General features: G+C 47.0%; 8 protein-coding genes across 8 annotated transcripts, besides 2 other annotated features; 4 read left to right on the forward strand and 4 right to left on the reverse strand.

Annotated features, from left to right (window-relative positions):
• The first annotated feature begins 144 nt into the window (after window positions 1–144).
• Window positions 145–223: a microsatellite.
• Window positions 224–230: 7 nt separating this feature from the next.
• Window positions 231–1,581, reverse strand: FPSE_07891 (uncharacterized protein; the record flags this gene model as incomplete). The annotated part of the gene is made up of 3 exons (XM_009261009.1): window positions 231–891; window positions 1,025–1,032; window positions 1,579–1,581. Coding segments are annotated over 3 exons (672 nt in total), but the record flags the coding sequence as incomplete, so codon positions are not given.
• A 398-nt stretch (window positions 1,582–1,979) lies between these two features.
• On the forward strand, window positions 1,980–7,231 carry FPSE_07892 (uncharacterized protein; the record flags this gene model as incomplete). Its single annotated transcript, XM_009261010.1, has 19 exons — window positions 1,980–2,205; window positions 2,255–2,437; window positions 2,492–2,747; window positions 2,804–2,824; window positions 2,878–2,947; window positions 2,997–3,089; window positions 3,145–3,269; window positions 3,323–3,577; window positions 3,630–3,952; window positions 4,010–4,068; window positions 4,116–4,877; window positions 4,990–5,115; window positions 5,165–5,182; window positions 5,229–5,555; window positions 5,610–5,631; window positions 5,680–6,016; window positions 6,067–6,189; window positions 6,241–6,406; window positions 6,461–7,231. 19 exons carry the CDS (start codon window positions 1,980–1,982, stop codon window positions 7,229–7,231), a joined length of 4,263 nt encoding a protein of 1,420 aa, XP_009259285.1.
• A 134-nt stretch (window positions 7,232–7,365) lies between these two features.
• FPSE_07893 (uncharacterized protein) lies at window positions 7,366–8,283 on the reverse strand (the record flags this gene model as incomplete). The annotated part of the gene is made up of 1 exon (XM_009261011.1): window positions 7,366–8,283. The coding sequence occupies one exon, from the start codon at window positions 8,281–8,283 to the stop codon at window positions 7,366–7,368; it is 918 nt and encodes a 305-aa protein (XP_009259286.1).
• Window positions 8,284–9,570: 1,287 nt separating this feature from the next.
• Window positions 9,571–11,520, forward strand: FPSE_07894 (uncharacterized protein; the record flags this gene model as incomplete). Its single annotated transcript, XM_009261012.1, has 1 exon — window positions 9,571–11,520. The coding sequence occupies one exon, from the start codon at window positions 9,571–9,573 to the stop codon at window positions 11,518–11,520; it is 1,950 nt and encodes a 649-aa protein (XP_009259287.1).
• A 103-nt stretch (window positions 11,521–11,623) lies between these two features.
• FPSE_07895 (uncharacterized protein) lies at window positions 11,624–12,302 on the reverse strand (the record flags this gene model as incomplete). Its single annotated transcript, XM_009261013.1, has 3 exons — window positions 11,624–11,863; window positions 11,917–12,093; window positions 12,141–12,302. 3 exons carry the CDS (start codon window positions 12,300–12,302, stop codon window positions 11,624–11,626), a joined length of 579 nt encoding a protein of 192 aa, XP_009259288.1.
• Window positions 12,303–12,554: 252 nt separating this feature from the next.
• Window positions 12,555–15,133, forward strand: FPSE_07896 (uncharacterized protein; the record flags this gene model as incomplete). The annotated part of the gene is made up of 2 exons (XM_009261014.1): window positions 12,555–12,643; window positions 12,790–15,133. The coding sequence occupies 2 exons, from the start codon at window positions 12,555–12,557 to the stop codon at window positions 15,131–15,133; spliced, it is 2,433 nt and encodes an 810-aa protein (XP_009259289.1).
• A 222-nt stretch (window positions 15,134–15,355) lies between these two features.
• FPSE_07897 (uncharacterized protein) lies at window positions 15,356–16,844 on the reverse strand (the record flags this gene model as incomplete). The annotated part of the gene is made up of 3 exons (XM_009261015.1): window positions 15,356–15,536; window positions 15,589–16,336; window positions 16,385–16,844. 3 exons carry the CDS (start codon window positions 16,842–16,844, stop codon window positions 15,356–15,358), a joined length of 1,389 nt encoding a protein of 462 aa, XP_009259290.1.
• An 817-nt stretch (window positions 16,845–17,661) lies between these two features.
• Window positions 17,662–17,702: a microsatellite.
• Window positions 17,703–17,987: 285 nt separating this feature from the next.
• FPSE_07898 (uncharacterized protein) lies at window positions 17,988–19,138 on the forward strand (the record flags this gene model as incomplete). Its single annotated transcript, XM_009261016.1, has 3 exons — window positions 17,988–18,410; window positions 18,459–18,879; window positions 18,933–19,138. The coding sequence occupies 3 exons, from the start codon at window positions 17,988–17,990 to the stop codon at window positions 19,136–19,138; spliced, it is 1,050 nt and encodes a 349-aa protein (XP_009259291.1).
• Window positions 19,139–19,198: the final 60 nt, after the last annotated feature.

The raw sequence follows: 19,198 nt of genomic DNA on the forward strand, positions 1-19,198 counted from the left end.
GGCTGGCGGTGAACTAGTCTAGTAAGTTACACCCCTAGACTGCCTAACATCTCATTAGCAGCTAGTCTCGCATATCCTTATCCGGTAATCTCTTGTACCGACTCTTCTTAATAACGAGAAGACTAGGGGGTCCGGCTTATAGTTAAAAAGAGGAAGAAGAAGAGGAAGAAGAAGAGGAGGAGGAAGAAGAAGAAGAAGAAGAAAAAAGAAAGAAGAAGAAAAATACTGACCTTTTCATCCTCTCCGTTTTTATCGGTACCGCAAGGGGGAAAGATAATGTAACTATTCCCGGTTCTGGCAACAGTTGTGACACGTACTTTGGGATCGACCTCTGGAATTGACGTCGTGTGTGTCATATAGTACTGATGAAATGCATTGACTTCGCCACACTTGGCCTTGTTTTTGTGACCGGCGGCAGGATTTGCAGTACTCTCTGAGTCACTGATAACACGATCTCGCCAAATGGCACTGCAGCGATCAAGAGCCAGTTTGACCGGGCTCTGGGGCCACTGATTAAGAAAACCATCGAGTCCCTTCTGGGAAGAAGATAGAATAATCTCGTTCCCAAAAGCCACGATAGTCATAACCGTAGGGAGATAGATTGGCTTACCACCCGGCGTGGCGAACAATGTAGGCTTATATTGTTGCATATCCTTTTCCATTTCTGCATGTGCAACTTGGGCCATCTGTCTCAGCTGACCGTCTGTGAAAGACGATACAGGTTCATTGAAGACAAGATAAGAGGAAAATAGATACTGATGCTGACTTTCTTTCCTCGTACTTTCTGACACGCCCGGAACGGGCTGGGTTGCTAGACCATAGTCAAGCCGGACTTTGAGTTGGCCCTGTGCTGGGTGCTTAGCGCTTAGGTCGATAGCATAGAGGAATTGACTGAAAAGTACAAGAATGAATAGAAAAGAAAGAATCGGTGCCATGGTGCCAGTAGTTGAATGTAAGTTTACAACAATTTACAGAAGTCAACAAGATGGAGGTGTCTAATACAAATATAAGACACAGCACATACGGTATGGCCTGTATATCATATCATTTAGAATCAACGGGACTGCAACCTCTCAAATTAGCAACGAATATCACAGAACAGCCATGCCTGCGTCTTCCAGCCAGCGGATAAGCCGGAACGCAGAGAATGATGATCGCAGCGCCACGATGCTTTCTAAAATTAAAGGGCCATAACTTGATCCTTTGAAGAACTGCTGAAGGTCATATTCCGGTCGCGTTTTCCCATCATTACTCGCGGAAGCGGGAATACAGCCCCAGGTGGGTTGCATAAAAACCATTGATTTGGTGGTTGACATAAATATTAGATCACTCTTAGTGTACATATGGCCTAAGAGTGGACTAATGATTTCGTCTGTGCTGTTCCAAGTCCCTTTAGTGACTTGCCTGAACCCCCAATAACCAAGTTGGTTACAAATTAATAATAATTATATAGAACCCTAGTTGGCTGTGTGTCCAATCAGAGACAAGCCAGCCTACCATGCAATACAAGCTTGTTGCTAGAACCAACAACAATATGCTAACAAGGGATCCTGAAACACAGTTGTTGGCTCGACTTACCATTTCGACAGCGCCTTTCTATAATTGACGGGCCGTGCTGCGACTCCTGCACGATGATCCTGTCGACTTGGGAAATGCCCGACTGATTTTATCCCTCATCTGTTGGTTCTCCGCTGTAAAATTCCTTCACATGTCACCACCTGGGTCAAATGCGAACTGAGCTCTCGGTCAAACTGAATCATGAGGTGATAGCTAAATCACGCAGGGCCATGTTTAGTAGCATCGGTTAAGTGCCGACCTTGAAACTGGAATTGGGGGCCAAGAGAAAGAAACAGACAAACCCTGTAAAGCTGACTGGGGGCTTGCTAAGAATAGTTCCATTGGCATACATAAAAAAATCGCCAAGTGTCTGTATTCATCGAGAAAGTAACAAGTTCTATTTGCTTGTAAATCGTATCGTCATGCAGCATTTACACTATGTTTTGGCACTTTTCGCTGCTGCTGGCACAGCAATAGCACGCCCTTCTCTTGTTGACTTTGGATCTATGTCTATGAACAATATCTTCGGCAGAGAAACGACCAACTTCTTCAATCCAGATGACTTGACGTTTATCAAAAGGCTTGCAGCTGTGGGAGACTCATACTCAGCAGGCATTGGAGCTGGAGACGGCTTACACGGCGAAGGAGGTGAGTTTTACCATGTTGGATTGTTGCAACGAGATTTAACGTGTCACAGATGAGAACTGCCGGCGATATGACCATTCTTACCCATATCTCATCAATCAAGATGAGAGACTGGGCGACGCAGCCAACAGGAAGTTTCAGTTCAAGTCTTGCTCTGGCGCGGTCATCAAGAACGTGATTGAGGATCAGCTCCCTTCCATAGACTCTGGTCAGCAAATTATTCTCTTATCTGCTGGTAAGGCTTTTAGGTAATCTTTAGAGGTCGAAACATCTACTGATACTGTTCTAGGTGGCAATGATGCTGAACTTGTCAACATCCTGAACCAATGTGTCTATCAATGGTTTGCTTTGAACGACCAGCACTCTACTGTAGGCAAAGTTGCTGAAATGAAAGGTGAGCCATGGGCCAAGGGATGGGACTGGGACGCTGCGTCTCGCGGCTGTCTAGGTCAACTCCAATATTCCAAGAACATCATAAACACCGATGAGTTCTCCAAAAGGATCGACTCGATGATCGAGGCAACCAAGAAGAAACTTTCTCCAGAGTAAGTCCTGTCTTGCCGCGGTGGCAGAGTATCTACTAATTCCTTTTCTCCATTAGCGGCATGATATACTACACAGGGTATGGTAGTTCTTCATATAGTAACAATCTCCTTCCACTAATCTTCATTTTAGGTATGCCAAGTTTTGGAGCACCGACTATGGGTCTGCTTGTGACAAAGTGTCATGGTCAACCTGGATATTTGTAAGTAAACCGAAGCAGTTTGTGAGTTCTTCTGACAATCGTTTCAAAGAAATCATACAACATTTGGCAGCCTGCTGCTCGTCTTGAAGAGTTGCGGCGAAGAGAAATGAACAGGCTGGTTGATCTGATCAACGACAAGATTGTAAGTGCAAATATGTATACATTTAAAGGCCTCTGTGATTTAACTTGGATTTTAGGAAGCTGCTGTCAAGAGAGCCGGCGACAAGGTGACATTCATCAACTACGATGAGTATGTCGGCCACTTCAAAGGCCGATACTGCGAAGACGGCGTTGACGAGTCGGTGGTCGAAAGTAATACAAGGTGAGCTTTAACACTCTAGAAGTTTGACTCTTGCCGCACACTAACTATCCTAGACCGGAATTGATGTTCTACGAGCTCGATACTTTTGACCCATGGGGTAATAAGCCGTGGAAGAGGAGCACTGTAGAGCACCAGAACGGCTCATTTTCCGGTGACATGAACACGATGGCACGAGCAGCTGAGTTTGTCGCACCGGATGTGGCCTTCAGGCAGGAGCACAAAATTGAAGAAGATTCCGAGCTTCAAGGTCTCGAGGCTGCAGCTAAAGAGGGGGCTACTGAAGATGTGCCGAATCTTTTGCCAGACGGGTAAGTAAGCAGAAATCTCGTTTTGTCCAAAGCTAATTGAACCATCCTCTAGTTACGGCCGTGTCTTCCATCCCCAGATCCTGCTACATGAGCTTATCGCAAACCTCGTTCTTTTCGAAGTCTCCAACCGCCGCATGGAGGAGAACAATATGGTTCCGGAACCTCTTCTTGACACATCGGTAGCGCAGTGCCCGATCAATCCGTCTAGCAGTATTATCCTGAAGTACAAGGAGACTGAGCCTGGCGAGGCAGTCAAGAGGGGTACCGAGCTGAGGATCCTTCCGGTCGGTGACTCTATCACAGTGGGTTACCTGAGCGACAGGAACGGAGGTGACGGAGATGGGTACCGTAGACAATTAAAGAAGGATCTTTCTGGTAAGAACACACGAGGGTAGTGCCGTCATTGAGAGAATGGTTGCTAATGTTAGCCAGGAGACAAGGTTGTCTTTGCTGGTACAGAGTCATCGGGTACAATGATTGATGGAAACTATGTACGTACGCCGACTCACTTTGGGCTTTCTGACTAACTCCAGACTAGGCAGCATGGTCTGGAAAGACTATCCAGTACATTTCTGATCACGTCGGTCCATCACTCAAGCAGCGCCCTAACATCATCCTACTCGCAGCTGGTACCAATGACATGAACCCCAACTATGGCATCTCGAAAGAGGGGAATGATCCAAAGGGTGCTGCCGATAGACTTGGCAAGCTCATTGACAAGATGGTCAAGACATGCCCGGATGCAACCATTTTGGTGGCCATGATTATCAACACATGTGATGAGAAACAATCACCTGCTACAAAGGAGTTCCAGAAGCTTGTTCCTGGTGTCGTTAGGTTGCGTCATGATAACGGTAAACATGTCTTGGCCGTGGACTTTACAACCTTCAAGACGAGCGATCTTCAAGATTGCATCCACCCTACCAACGATGGGTACATGCTTATGGGCGACTATTGGTACAGCTTCATCCACCAGATTCCCAACAGTTGGATCAAGAAGCCAGTTGGACCAGACCCCAGCGGTGGTGACGGTAATAATGGCGGCATTGATAAGAACATCCCTGCCCCGGATTGGGGAAAGAGTCCTATTCAGGTCACTTCGAAGAAGACAGTCGCAGATGCAGCCAAGTATGCGACTGGTGGAAAGGACAAGTACGTTACTTGTGATGGCAATCCTTGGTATAAGGGTACTGGAAAGATTGCTCAGGGTGACGTTGGTAAGAATGGCGATTGGAAGTATCACAAAGACTGGAAAGCTGAGGGTCAGGTTGCCGAGGGACTTGGCTTGGACAGTCAATATGTCAGACTACATGACATGAATGGTGATGGCAAAGCAGGTAAGCATTTATCCTCCACTGTATCGGAATCTGGTGTCGAGGCTGACACTAACGACTGTCCCAGACTACGTATAGATTCATCCCAAGACCGGAGAAATCACATGTTGGCTCAACAATCTCCCCAAACCATGGTCAAAGGCTGGTAACAACAATGGTATCATTGGTAGCGGAGTTGGCCCCGCGAAGACTATCTATCTGGCGGTAAGTTCCCATGCAATCGCTCTATTAGCCAAGACTAACCCATTGACAGGATATGAACGGGGATGGGGTGAGTAATTCGTCTGATGTTAGGCGTCCGTGCTGACTCTTGGTAGATGGATGATTACCTCGTGGTAGACCCGGACAACGGGTCGGTTCGCGTATGGTGGAATTATGGCCCTGATGACAGCTGGGATAACGGCTGGAAATTCGTTCCTGGCGGCGAGATCGCTTCAGGAGTGCCGCACGCCAACCTCGAGACTTTGCGATTCCCAGACATCAACGGCGATGGACGAGCTGACTATGTCTACATTGGTGAAGGTGGATCGCTGAAACATCATCTGAACACTGGTTCTGCCGGAGGACGAGATGTTCTGTTTCATGCTATGGGGGGTATCGCTACTGGAGCCGTCAGTGACATCTCCAAGTTGGTATTTGCTGATGTAAGTGCAACAGTACCCAGACGTCAATGTCAAGCTAACAAGCATGTGTGACAGATGAATGGAGATGGCCGTGATGGTAAGTTCTGCCTTGTCCCATGTCATGTTTCTTACTAATGGATATCAGACTATTTGATCTGGGATGAAGACGGTGGTCTAACAGGATTTCTCAACCAGCCTACCAACAGGGAGGGTGTTCCTCTCTTCGTAAACCAGGGTCCAGCCAAGACCATTGCAGATGGTATCAAGAAGAAGCCAAGCACTATTCGATTAGCAGACATGGATGGTGATGGGAAGGACGACTACGTCTACGTTGGCGACCATGGTGCACTTTCAGTCTGGTATAACAGAGGGACTACCGATGACTCTATGGCGATTGACGGCCTTCGTTTCGCTGACATGGATGGTGATGGAGTGGATGATTATGTCTGGCTTGACCCCAAGACGGGAGCTCCAACTGTTTAGTAAGTCATGCTCCCATATCGACTTTGCGATTGACTTGCTGACAGCTTAGCCTCAACGACGGAGTCAACGACGGAGACTCTATTGGATGGGCATGGAGCCCGATCAATGGCGGTAAGCCAATCGCTTCTGGTGCTGCACCCGCAAACCAGGTCGTTTTTGGCGACATCAATGGGTGAGTAGTTCCAAACTCTGGTAGGCGAAGCACTTGACTGACCAGTAGTAGCGACGGGTTGGATGATTACCTGGATCTGGACCCTAAGACCGGCTTGTTGAAAGCTTACCTCAATTTGGGGCGAGAGTCAGACTGGAAGTTCCGGCCTATAGGCACGATCGCATCAGGCCTAGGGCCGGGGAAGCGAGTGCGCATCGCCGATATTGATGGTGACGGGGTAGGACACAGGCCTCGATTCACTGGGTGACTCATTTATTGACGACTTGTCTAGCGTGACGACTACATCTTTCTCAAAGACAACGGCGGCACAACCATCTACCGAAACATCTATGGGCCCGACAACGACGGCGACAAGTATGCCCCAATGTCAGACGCAGATGCTTCGGGTATCAACCAATCACCGGACGAGATCGACTTTATAGATATGAACGGTGATGGTAAAGCGGACTATGTCTGGACATCTCGGCTCGATGGCAGCGTCAAGGTTTGGTACAATGACTACCCTAAGAAACCCACCTGGCGAGAAGCGGGCGAGGTCGCAGGCGGCGTCGGGACATCTGGCGCAAATATCCGATACGCGAAGCTACAGAAGACGGGTCGATATGATTACGTCGCCGTCGACCCAAAGACAGGAGCCATCGGTGCGTGGCTCAATGGGTGCGGCGACCCTGATACTTCGAAGAAGAAGCACAGAATCATCATTGGCCGATATTTACCTCAAGTTTGGCTCATCATGGAAAAGACTGTAGACAAGGATTTCTCTTACAAAACGTGTGTCAATACAGGGAAGGGAGGAGACACGCGTGGTACTCCGGTTTTAAACACAACAACTGACGACAAGTTTCCCGCTGCTCTGAAGAGCGGTGATACGATGGATAAGCTTTATGGGAATACGTGCTTTTACGAGGGTAGTACTGATAGAGTCGGAAAGCTTGTTTGTGACGGGGTCAGTGGGATTAGATGCTATAAGGACGAGAACTTTGGGAAGCTACAGAAATGTAGGTTCGGGTCTTACACTTATGTTTTGTATTGCGAATGGTAGTCAAGCAATTATATGTTAGATTGTGGGACTTGGAATATTTGAATCAGGGCAGTAAATAGATGAGATGATATCAAAGACCGAGACATGGAGATAATCAAGAGATAAAGAATAACAACTTGAGTCCATGGTACCAACTATGAACCATTCTTTTCGAAATTCCTCTTGTTCTCTTCCAACCAGGCCCTAAAATCCTGCATCCCAGGATTATAACCAAGGCACTCGTTCACATCCCCACCATATCCCTCATCTGCAAACCATTTGAACATATCACCAACAGACCCCTTCAACACAAACTTGACCGCGCTCGCAACCGGACAAGGCGCCAGAGCCATCCCCTGGCCGATGACTTGACGATATATTGCATCTGCCTCGTGCTGTGTGAGCTCATCACCCACAAGGGTCAACGCCTTATTCCTGTACATGTCGGGCCAGATAAGACTCTGAGCCGCAAACCAGCCAATGTCTTTAGTCGACACCATCTGGAGCTTCTTGCTTCCCATCTGCTCCCACATTCGGGCGAAGCCCTTTCCGTGGATATCAGTCGTGATGTTCTCGAAGAAGGTTACTGGCCGGAGAATAGTGTATGTCATTTGCTGTACGCTTTCACGCGCCTGCTGCTCGAGATGCTTCTCAATGGCGTATTTCGCGGCAAAGTTCTTGACGTAGGTTGGATTGTTGGGTGATCGCTCAGGCCCACCGCGATCTCCAGAGGAGTAGACAAAGTGCCGGACACCATGCTGTACGGCGGCGTTGACGACAGCTTTGCCTTGTTGCTCTTCTGAGTCTGAATTGATCTGTATACTGTAGACGCCCCATACTGGTCCAGCTTTGGCAAAAATTGCACCGACGTTGTCCAAATCGCCCTCAACAACAGATATCTTGGGATTAGCTGCAAGTGCTCGAGCTTTGCGGCTGGTAGCGTCACGGGTGACTGCAATGAGATGGAAGGCAGAGTCAGGAGAGTGTGAGAGGATGTTGTCAATGGCAGCGCCGCCTTGCTTGCCGGTGGCGCCAAAGATCAACATAGTCTTTTGTGTATCGAATGTCGACATGTTGATTCTTGTACTGGGATAAACCCTGGTTGATGAGCGATTGTAGTAAGGTTGTGATTGTACTGTTTAGATGAGATGGCCTTTGAGTTTGCGGAAACAGTTGTATTTATATAGTGTAACTATTCGCATTCTCTTATACAAACACGGCATCGGGTTGATATTTTTACACACATGAATCGAGACGAAGCAACTAAATCATCTCGAAACTCGTAGCTGAAAGATTGGTGTGCGAGTGCGAAGATATGCAGGGGAGCAAGGCTTAGCTTGAGACGTACTAGCACATCTCAGGTTAGACTTGAGCTTTGGTTTCCTCTTTCGGGCTGACAAGCGAATGCGAGTCGGTCAGTTTATTCGTCCATCCAATAGGTATTACCTATGATTTGGTACTGACAGAAATAAGGCATATATGAATCTCTTCCTACAAACGGAGGAATACCTTTCAAGTGATAGAAAGTGATGTTCCTAGCCGCAGTATAACCAGAATTCAACAGTAAATCACGATAAATATATCAAGCTAAAATGGGTTACTATTTAATGTTGAATTATAATCGCTATTAATATTTGGTTAAATAAATATTAGTCTTGTAGCTTGCATTATTTTATGAAAACTTCTTCCGTTTAGCTTGCTATTTACTTTACAGTGCCGTGGTGAATAACATGGGTCTTGATCAAATACAGGGCCTGGAACTGGACAAGCATCTTTTAATCACCAACCATTCAAATGTATATTTATAGACATATTTTATTAGACTATGCTGAACCACAATCGCTATTTGTTATCTCATCGGTCAGGAAAGAGAGGCATGTCGGCGAATGAAGTCATGATGCGTTGGCAACTTGTCATAACTATCCAGGTAGGACATCTCTCTGCCAGATGTGATGGATGTCACAGCGGGCTATTAATTGGTAGTAAGTCCAAGAATCAGCCTTACTTTCAGCCTCTGTTTTCATTCGTGTCTGACAGATACAGGGCTCCCGAACAAGGGTGTAGTGTCTCCTCGACTGTACGGGCTGCCGTAGGTGGTGGCTGGATTCGAAACCTGAATAAGCGCTGTGTTTTAGGCACTGCCATCATTGGATCTTTGGACTTGGCATTTGTGCCCAACGATAAACTGAATCAAGTTAAAAAAGGGACTGTTGCTCCACACCACTTTAAAGAAACATTCTTCTCAATAGACACAACCAGTTGAAGTTCAGTCTAGATAAACACGGACGCTGAGAGTAAGTGGTGCATTTCTATTCATCAATACCAACTGTGTTATAACTAATTACATGGTCAGACCAATCATGTCCAACAAGGCCGTCAACAGAAAAAGAGCTCTATTGATCGGTAGTCCATTGGAACTTTCTGCTGTCGACAACGACTTGGACTCCATACAGAGTGTACTTGAGTTGCATCGATTCAGCACAACGAGGTGCTGCCGAGAAGGGGAGAACAAGTACGCCGCTACTCGAGAAGGGATCTTTGATGCCATTGATGCTTTCACCAAAGACACCCAAAAAGATGATTCAGTGGTTCTGTATTACAGTGGCCATGGGAATATCGCTGAGCGAGCCCATGATCTCCAACACCAAGGCAACGCGACCACCTTGGATCGTTGGCGTCTCCAGTTCATCGTACCACTAGACTTCATGGATAATGTGAACGGCAACCGCTTCAAGGGAATCACCGATTTTGAACTATCCAACAAGCTTGTGACATTGTCACAGAAGACTAGCAATATCACCCTCATCCTCGACTGTTGTCATTCCACTCGTATGGCTAGAGCTGGCGCTGCTGTCAAGTCGCTAAACCTTGACGATTACCCGTGGATCGCAGCGCATGTTCGCGACACCATCGATTCTGGGCACTTTTCCGAACCACTATGGTCCTTGGGTAACCCGTCAGTGGTAAGAATTGCTGCTGCTGAAGCAACGGAACCTGCCTGGGAGGACTACATCCAAAGCACTCCTCAAGATCAAAAGAAGCGCAAGTCTGTTCTAACTGAAGCACTCGTCGAAGCTTTGCAGCATGTGGCATCGACAAATATACGTATGTCATGGGACCGAGTCATGCTTCGAGTAAGAGACCGAGTCCTAGCTACTATGCCACATCAACATCCCAGTATTTCGGGACCATCCAATAGATTCTGCTTCGACACGGCTGAAGACCAGGAACAACTTGGGCTTCCGATTTCGAAAACCCCAGCAGGTACTTTCAAACTTCATGGTGGACATCTTCACGGTGTGGCAAAGGATGACACCTACGCAATTGTGCCCACCGAAGCTACTACTGTTGACCCAGCCTATCAAATTGCCGAGGCAACAGTTATCGATGTGAGAGAAAGAGATGCGATACTGCATTTGACTTGGAGTGGTGCCCATAGTACGCTACCAAACCGAGGAGCTCATGCCATTCTAACTCGTCGAACACTGCCAAAGTCTCCTGTCATCGTACAAGGGAGCAACCAATTCTTTCAGAACCTCTCAGAGGCTATTGGCCGATCAAGCCATTTGTGTGTCGGATACGATTTCCCTACACGACTGGCTTTTGTACGGCAGGATGGTGATTCCATCATCTTAGAGGATGACAGACAGCAAGTAGTTCGACGAACTGAAAACCCCTCAGTGACCGAGTTCATACGTATCCTTGAAGGCCTTTCCAAAGGAAAGAAATTACTAAGTCTGCAAGGAGCGCCTGCATCTTCTTGGCCACTCTGCGACGTATCGGTCACGTTTGGCCTTGTCAACGACAATGGTGACAGATTTCCTTTTCAAGGTCCTGGGGCACGCATTGAAGAGGACCAATCAGTCTATTTTGAGCTGGTCAACAATGGAAATCGTAAAGTCTACGTTTCCATCTTGGACATATGCTTAAATCACATAACAGTGGTCAACGAGGACGGAAACGATATCCCTGCGGGACAGACACTGGAAATAGGCGAAACCGCCGACGGTGAACTCAAGGGGCTACAAGTATCGTGGCCGGATGATGTACCAAGAGATAGGAATCAGTCCATCAAGATGACGGCAGCCTTAATCATGACAAGTTACAACATAGACCTCAGCCACTTGGAAACTGGGTCCCCGTCAACCTTCAGAAGTAAAGGACCAGGAGCTGATTTGATCAGTATGATTGACCAGATCTTGGGTGGAGGGGACAGGCCAATGTCAAAGGTCATGGCCAAGGTGAAGAAGGGCTCTCCTGGGTTTGGAATGTGGACTCTGGAATACGAAATGGTACCTACGAATGTGTGAAATTAATTGCAGAATTCTCATAATATCTTTGTTGTTCTTGGACATTTCAGATTGAGAGATAGTCTAGCCTAGTGCCTACACAGCATGTGTATCCTTTGAAGCTTCAAGACTTGTCAGATAGTGCTTCTTTGAAGGATACAATCTTCAGGTTTGGTGTGTCTATAAAATAGCCTGTTGCTCCAGCTTCAATACGATCATTTTCAATATACTTATCTGAACCTTTGAAGATGGTCACCACACCGAAACCGTTCTTCCTTGTCCATAGCGGAAACACGCCTACAGACCCTTCTCTGCTTTCTGTCTCGGGAACAAGAGTCTTGGTCGTAGCAGGTCCCAAGTATGTCTGAAATATTTATAAGCAACCAGGAGACAATTGATGGGACCATATAGCATTACCGTCGAACTGAAGTTGAGTCCCCCACCAGTTGCGGAAGCATTTACTTCTGCTCCACTAAGAAGTCGATTTGGACGGTACTTGGAAACGACGACAGTTATATCCTCGTCATGCTGATTTATGATCCAAACACACGGAGGGATACCTTTCAAGGTCCTTATGAGAGCACCTCCATAGCCCTTGAACACTTTTAGTCTGGTGGTAGCAAATATTGACTTGCAATTACCTTTGGAACCGGGCTGCCTGGAGGGTACCGTGGCAGATCGTCATAACCCTCGACCGACTCTGGGCTTGGTAGGTCCGAAGCTGCTCTTCGTTCTGCAGCCTCCTCCACTTCGTTGATGTCATTTTGGTTGCTGTTGCTGTGCCCTGAAAAATCTTGATTCATGTTTGAAATTTGTTTCCTAGTTAGACTAAGGTAATTCAAGGGTTGACAGGTTTTGTCAATAGCGGATGCTGAGATATATGGTTGAGGATATGCATTGGCGCCCAATCCAGTACTGTTGGGCATATTTAAGGCATATTCGAATCATGTGGCTTATGATACTGTCGAACCTTCCACTTTACTAAAATAGCAGTGATATACTTTGGAAGTACGGTGCACCAATTGAGATCAAATGATGACACACTTAGACTAGACATGTGGTCAGACTTTGGTGGCTTTATTCTCCGAGTCCATTGGGGGCTACGTGGGTGCCCAACAGCAAAGGATATTCAGCCCCATGATGAGTATGCATGACGCGGCGGGGTAGAATATTCTCTGCTTTATCATTTCGCTTTCTCAGATCATATTCGTTTAAGACCCCAGAGACCCGCTGCTGTGGGCCTTTGTCAAGACATCTACGTGCTCTTGGTACGCTTTCGTCTGCTCATAGCTGTCCCTCCAAGAAGCCACTTTACATGGAACACTTTCTACGTGCCAGGGATAGGAGGCTCAATCCCACTCCCCTGCAGTCGGACTACAGACTCCCTCCGAGCCCAGTGAAAGCACCCAATATCGCGATAACCATCATTCGGGAGTTTATGACAATCCAGCAACGTTTGGTTGAAACGGAGAATCAGACTACACCTAAGACGCTCAATGCCCATTCAACTGATCTGAACATACTACTTGAAGGGGTAAAGGACATAAGCGAGTGCTCAGCAACAAAAGATGGAAACCGCCTTGAAACAACAATTATTGACAACCTTGACGGAATGAACCCTGATACACAAGAGTTTCTAGCATTGGTCAAGTTCATTAAGGACATCTACCGGAGATGGGAGATGCAATCCGAGTTTCGATGGCGTCGACGATGGCCCGAAGTCAGGAGGTCTATGCATCAAGGAGAATGGTGGCGTCGCCAGGACGATACTTACCACATCCTCGTCGCAGTAGGACAAATTCTCAGTCATCTCTCGCTCTTCTCTACCGCATTCGCTTTATATGAAGAAGCAATTAGTGGTATTGATATGCTTCGTCGCCAAACATCCCCTGATCATTTCCGCAAAGATGTAAATCGCAACCCTACATACAAAAAGCTCTACTTCTTGGCCGCTCGCACGGCACTAAAGTGGCACTTTTGTATGAATTCTAGTGATGGCTTCTCGACACCGCTCAAAAATGCATTCGCAAGTCTAGAACGAGGAATGGAAAGGTCTTTGCTTGATAATCTGCATACCAATTCTCAAATGGGGTTTTTGAATCCAAAGTCTGCTATCAGCGACTACCAGCGTCTTTCCTCAGCTCTGGAAACCAGGCAACGTATGCTGGATCACGAATTGCTACTGGATAACCCCAATGTTGCTCGCGTCAAGCAATGGGAAGATGAGGTCCGGAGACTGAGAATACAGGTGACAGACGCCGCCAACACAGGAGGCCCCGCATCTCTCACAGATGTTGCGCGACTACAAGATGTTGTGGATTGCATTCCTGAAGGCACAGAGATTCTGCAGTACTACTATGAAGACAAGGCTGGACTCGAAGCAGTCAATGAAGATCAAGGTGTGGGTGTGAGCAGCACCAGTGAAAACTTCTTCGTGTGGAAGATATCCCGGGCGGGTATTTCCGACATCTCACTATTCAACGTGTCCATTATCGAACTGGAAAACAAAATCCGCACTTATCATTCCCAATGTTCATCAGCTAGAGCGCTCTCTCGACATCTCGAGTTGTCACTGGTAGAGACATTGTTCCCATCAGCTCTAAACCTCAATGACGCCACCAACTTGATCATCATACCGTGCAGAGGTCTCTGGTCCCTACCGTTTCATGCTCTCCCTCACCCCCGGACAGGGGAACAGCTAATGAAGTCACATTCCATATCATATCTGCCTTGTGTCAGCGCTTACATTCCCCTGCGGGCACGCGGGCTCACCAGCAGGAACATGAATGTTCTAGCCATTGGAAACCCGAGCAATATGGCACATCAAGACCTGCAGACAGGAACCAGAAGTCTTCTTCTCCCTCTTCCCGGATCCGAGCTTGAAGCCAAATTGGTTGGGAAGCACAATTCCGAGAGTCTGGCTCTGACGGGCTCTAGTGCGACGAAAACATCTATTCTTTCTACTCTTGACAAATACGACATTTTACACATAGCTACACATGGAGAATTCTCTCGTCAATTCCCAACAATGTCTTCAATTGCCGTCGCAGATGGGCAACAGATTTCTGTTGAAGACCTCATTGGGTCGAACATGGCGCATGAGCTCGTGATTCTTAGTGCATGTCACACCGGCGAATTATCTCATTCCGGTAATAACGATCTTATAGGGTTTGCTGCGGCCTTGATCTTTAATGGTGTTAAAAATGTCATTGTCAGTCTATGGCCCATCAACGACCACATAACAGTCATCTTCATGAAGCGGCTATATGAGGAAATATCACTGGGCTCCTCTATCAGCAATGCTTTAAGAAATTCTCGCTTGGCTGTTTACAATTCCACAATAGCTGGAGTAGACAAGGAATTGATAAGCATGAGATCTATCGTTGATATTAAAGACCGTGAGATGGAGAGAATTATGGCTAAGCTTCCGAGCCAACGACCACCAGAATACAAGCACCCGAAATTCTGGGCTCCTTTTATCTTGATAGGAGCGGATACCAAGACTGATCTACTACCCACATACCGAGAGGTGGATGCAGAAGCGGAGACTGAGCATCGCCATGAGCCTGTGTATCATTGGGGCAACCCTTATGAGATAGGTATTGAATGGGGTCAAAGAGTCAACAGATATTGAGTGTAGGGATATCTAGGTAAATAATGACATGATTTATTATAGCACACGCTGATAGTAATGTCTAGCTAGATACGAGTACGATCAATCATAGGGCCCAGAAGTAAATCAGCATCATTTAATCGCCAATCACAATAGGTATATCAAGCTGAAATGGATTGCTACTCAATGTTGAATTATGATTGCTATTAATATTTGGTTAAACAAGTGTTACGCATATAGGCTTTATGCCTTGGTGTCCACCTCTTGATCTTTTCTTGATACATCTGTACCCGCAGTGACCTTGATCTCGTGGCTGTGTTCCAGACCAGACAACACGATCCAGGTGGGTACGACGCAAAGAAGAGTGATACCAAAGTTGAGACCGATACTGACAAAATGGTTGGCGTTGCCTTCAGATTGCATCCTGTACGTTGTTAGCGATTTGTTAAACTATCAAATAGTTATTGGATACTTACGCCCAGGCAACAGTCTGGCCCAAAGCCTCAAATCCTCGGAGAATGCCGCAGTGGTAAGACAAAGACGAGAGGTCGGTAGTGTACTGTCCAATAAGCCAGTACAGGAACTGCTGGAAAGCTTGACCACCGAACTGCCAGAAGAAAATAAGAGCATAGGCCTTGCCGAATCCACCCTTGAACCAGTCAAAGACGGGTGGCTCAGCAGCGTCGTAAAATTGCTTCTGGAGAATAGTTGCCCAGATCCAGGTACCAGTAAGGATGGTGATGATGGTCAAGAAGGCGATTCGGGCTCGTGTCTTGATGTAGATCGACTGTCGGTCCAACAATCCCGCGATAAGGAACGAACTGATAATTCCGGAAAAGTTGGTGAAGAAGGACGAAAAGGCGCGCGATCGAACGGTAAAGTAGGTTGTCAACCAAGTGCTCATGAAGCCGTTGTAGAAGTAGCTGATGAAGAACGCAGGGATCAGAAGAAGCATGCGTCTTGTGCAAAGTAGCGAAAAAACTGCCTTGAACTCAGCGGCCCAAGTTGGCTGCTTCTGAACGACGACGAGGGTTTGGTCTTTTCGCTGGACCTTTTCGGCGGGGCTGAGGAATAGCGAGATTGGGAGGCCGAGACACATAATCACGATAAAGACGATGTATGTTGCCGAGCTGACGGAGCCTTTGGAGGAGGATTGGGCGTTGAGACCGAGGTTGATGGCGCCTCCGACGATTGGGCCTGCTGCTTTGGCAGATTGCCAGATAGCTAAACAGTCAGCGCATTTTTATATCACAGAATTAACAAAGAACTTACCAAGGTAGAAAGCACGATCTTGAGGACTGGGATATCCAATAATGATGGCTGCTTCAGCAGCCCAGAAGAAACCAGCCGAGATACCACAGAGCGCACTTCCAAATAGCAAAAACCAAGTCTTGGGCGCAACGTTGTTCGTGTAAAGACCAGCTCCGTAAATGGGATATCCAATAGCTCCGAGCGCAAGACCGTATCGTAGTCCAATTCTGTTGTTGATGGCACCAGCCAGAATACACACTGCTGCGAAAAGTCCGTAGACAAGCGCATTGGCTGCTGACACAGCGTACGGCTCAGCTGCTCCTCCAGCACCTAGACCGCCGAGGGCATCCCACATGCCTGGCGCAGTAAAAGAGACACCGCATGCGATGGCGATTTGAAAGGGAATTGAGCGGAAGAATGAGGGTTTGTGTTGTGTGACTGCCACTGGGGCGTCGAGGGATGCATCGCGCAAGGACGCCATTATGGACTAAGACGCTGAATTCGAGACAACGAGATCAAGTAGTTCAGAAACGGGTCTAGGATGAGATGGTATTTATTTGTTCTACTCTATAGCGCAGAGACGCTTTTGCCATTGCGTGCGATTGCGTGCTTGCAAAACTCGTAGCTCGACCTGTCCGATCAACGTTGAAACCAAACTAAAAGGGGTTATCGATGGGGATTGGTATAAGAGCTAGGATCCATAGTCGAGGTTGTACCTGCAGTAATCCCGCGTCCAAGGCCTTGATACGATACGGATACCTGTGAGATATGATATGTTTCTGGAGTAGTTAGTTGGCCAGGGTCCCTAGCTGCACCCTTGATGTGTTTCTTGCTTTAAAGTTTGTTTCTTTCTACAACTATGGACAGTATGAATGTTACTTCTCTTCTCAAAAGTGACTTGAGCTTGGATGATGTTGCCTGCCGAGTACCGCCGAGCCGGACGAGTATCCCACGGGGCATTACCTAATGATAATAGGAATGATTGGGTCCTTTTGGTTATGCGGGTTAGTGGGTGGATGGTTGAGAAATTACTCATGTTGGACGGAAAAGTGATAGGACCCTTATTCAAGCTATGAACTAATGCTGGTAGAGACAAAATAACTCCAAGGATAGAAGTCCGTTTTCGGTATCGATATGTCTTGATCTGGTACTCTTGAACAGACATGTCGCGTGACCAAGTGAAGTATCTATCAATTTCTCGATCGGCTATCCCGATAAAAAATTGGAGAAATAAAATCGAAGAGTTTTAGCTTGCCACCGATGATGAAAACTGTTTTGTCAAACTGCAAATCGAAAACTATCTCACCTTATCGGTTATCTTATCTTATCTTATCTTATCGAGTCGTATCAGGTATGAGATCATCGTGAAAATAACACTCTAGGGTATTGTTCCGTGCCTCAATCCTGCAACTCTCATGCCAAGATTCTACAACACATGTGAGTTCCCCTCAGTAGATCATGGGTTGGCAATTGCACATGAACCTCGGTAGAAGTGAATTGAGGGAGAACCCCTCTTTAAGGAGGTATTTTTGAGATATGTTGGAGCAAGAGCTGGTAACACAACCTAACCTGTCGATTACCATCACAAATCCCCTGTACCTTGAGTAAAAGTAATCAGTACAACATGTCCGTCGACAACACCCAGCCAGAAGGCGAAAACCCCATCGGTGATTTCACAGTTGAGCTCCTCGGTACTCAATCATCCAGCAATAGTGCCAGTCGTCGCGATCTAGGCTTTACCGGCCAACTCGGCGGAAAATGGTACGCTGTGTACGGGGATGTACTCTGGTGCGACGCCGGCGTTACCCACCCCTCGGAAGACACTGAAGGTTTTCATGGAATGGTCAGAAATGCTGTATCTGCTTTGACTGACGACCCCTTGGTTGTTGAAGACTTGCATCTCAACGATGATGAGCCTGTCCCTCACCAAAAGCAATTCATGCCGTTCAATGAAGAGTGGGGAGAGACCAATACCTTTGGTTTCGGAGGCACCGGAATTGCCGAGACGGATCCCGATAGTGCAACTGGTGTTCTTTACTATCTCGTTGTGAGCATAAATCTTGTTGTAACAACTGGATATCCACTAATTTGACAGAACGATGATGAGCACTACAAAGGCGCCGGAGTAGCCAAGATCGAACTGGTCGACGACGTCCCTACAGTTACAGATCGCTATGGTGATCACGGTATCTGGTGGAACGGAGATGAACTTCCCAAGTACGGCGACGTAGCAACTTACCGAGACGTCAACAGCGAATACATCTACATTCTCGGCAATCCACCAAACTCAGTCACCGAATTTCCTGACAAGAACTATGTCTACATGGCACGCGTACCCGCCTGCGATGCGTTTGACCTCGACAAGTACGAGTATTGGTGGGGAAGAGAGCAGGGATGGAAGAGCGAGCCACTTACAGAATGTAACTGCGAAACAGCTGTCATGTGGGGTGTTGGACAAGGGCAGATTGTTTACAACAAGCATTTTGAAACGTATTTTTACGTGCATCTTGATCTCGGTACGTTTCGCCAATCTTGTCCCCATATTATGGATCTTGACTAATGAATCCAGGGGGAACGGTATTTCTCAAGAGTGCCCCCAGCCCTGAAGGTCCGTGGACAGAAGGAAAAGAGATCTTCAAGGATGAACCCATCGACGGCGGACTGGTTTATGCGGGATTAGCATACCCTCATCTGGATGAGTCGGGCGAGACATTAACAATTGGCTTCACAAACAATAACTGGATCCGCATCATCAAAGTTAGCTTTACAAACTAGAAAGAGACTTCGTGTTCGCTAGAATCTATTACTTTTACAATTTGGTATATACAATCGTCA

This window comes from Fusarium pseudograminearum, chromosome 4, assembly GCF_000303195.2.
Source record: "Fusarium pseudograminearum CS3096 chromosome 4, whole genome shotgun sequence".
NCBI lineage: Eukaryota > Fungi > Ascomycota > Sordariomycetes > Hypocreales > Nectriaceae > Fusarium > Fusarium pseudograminearum.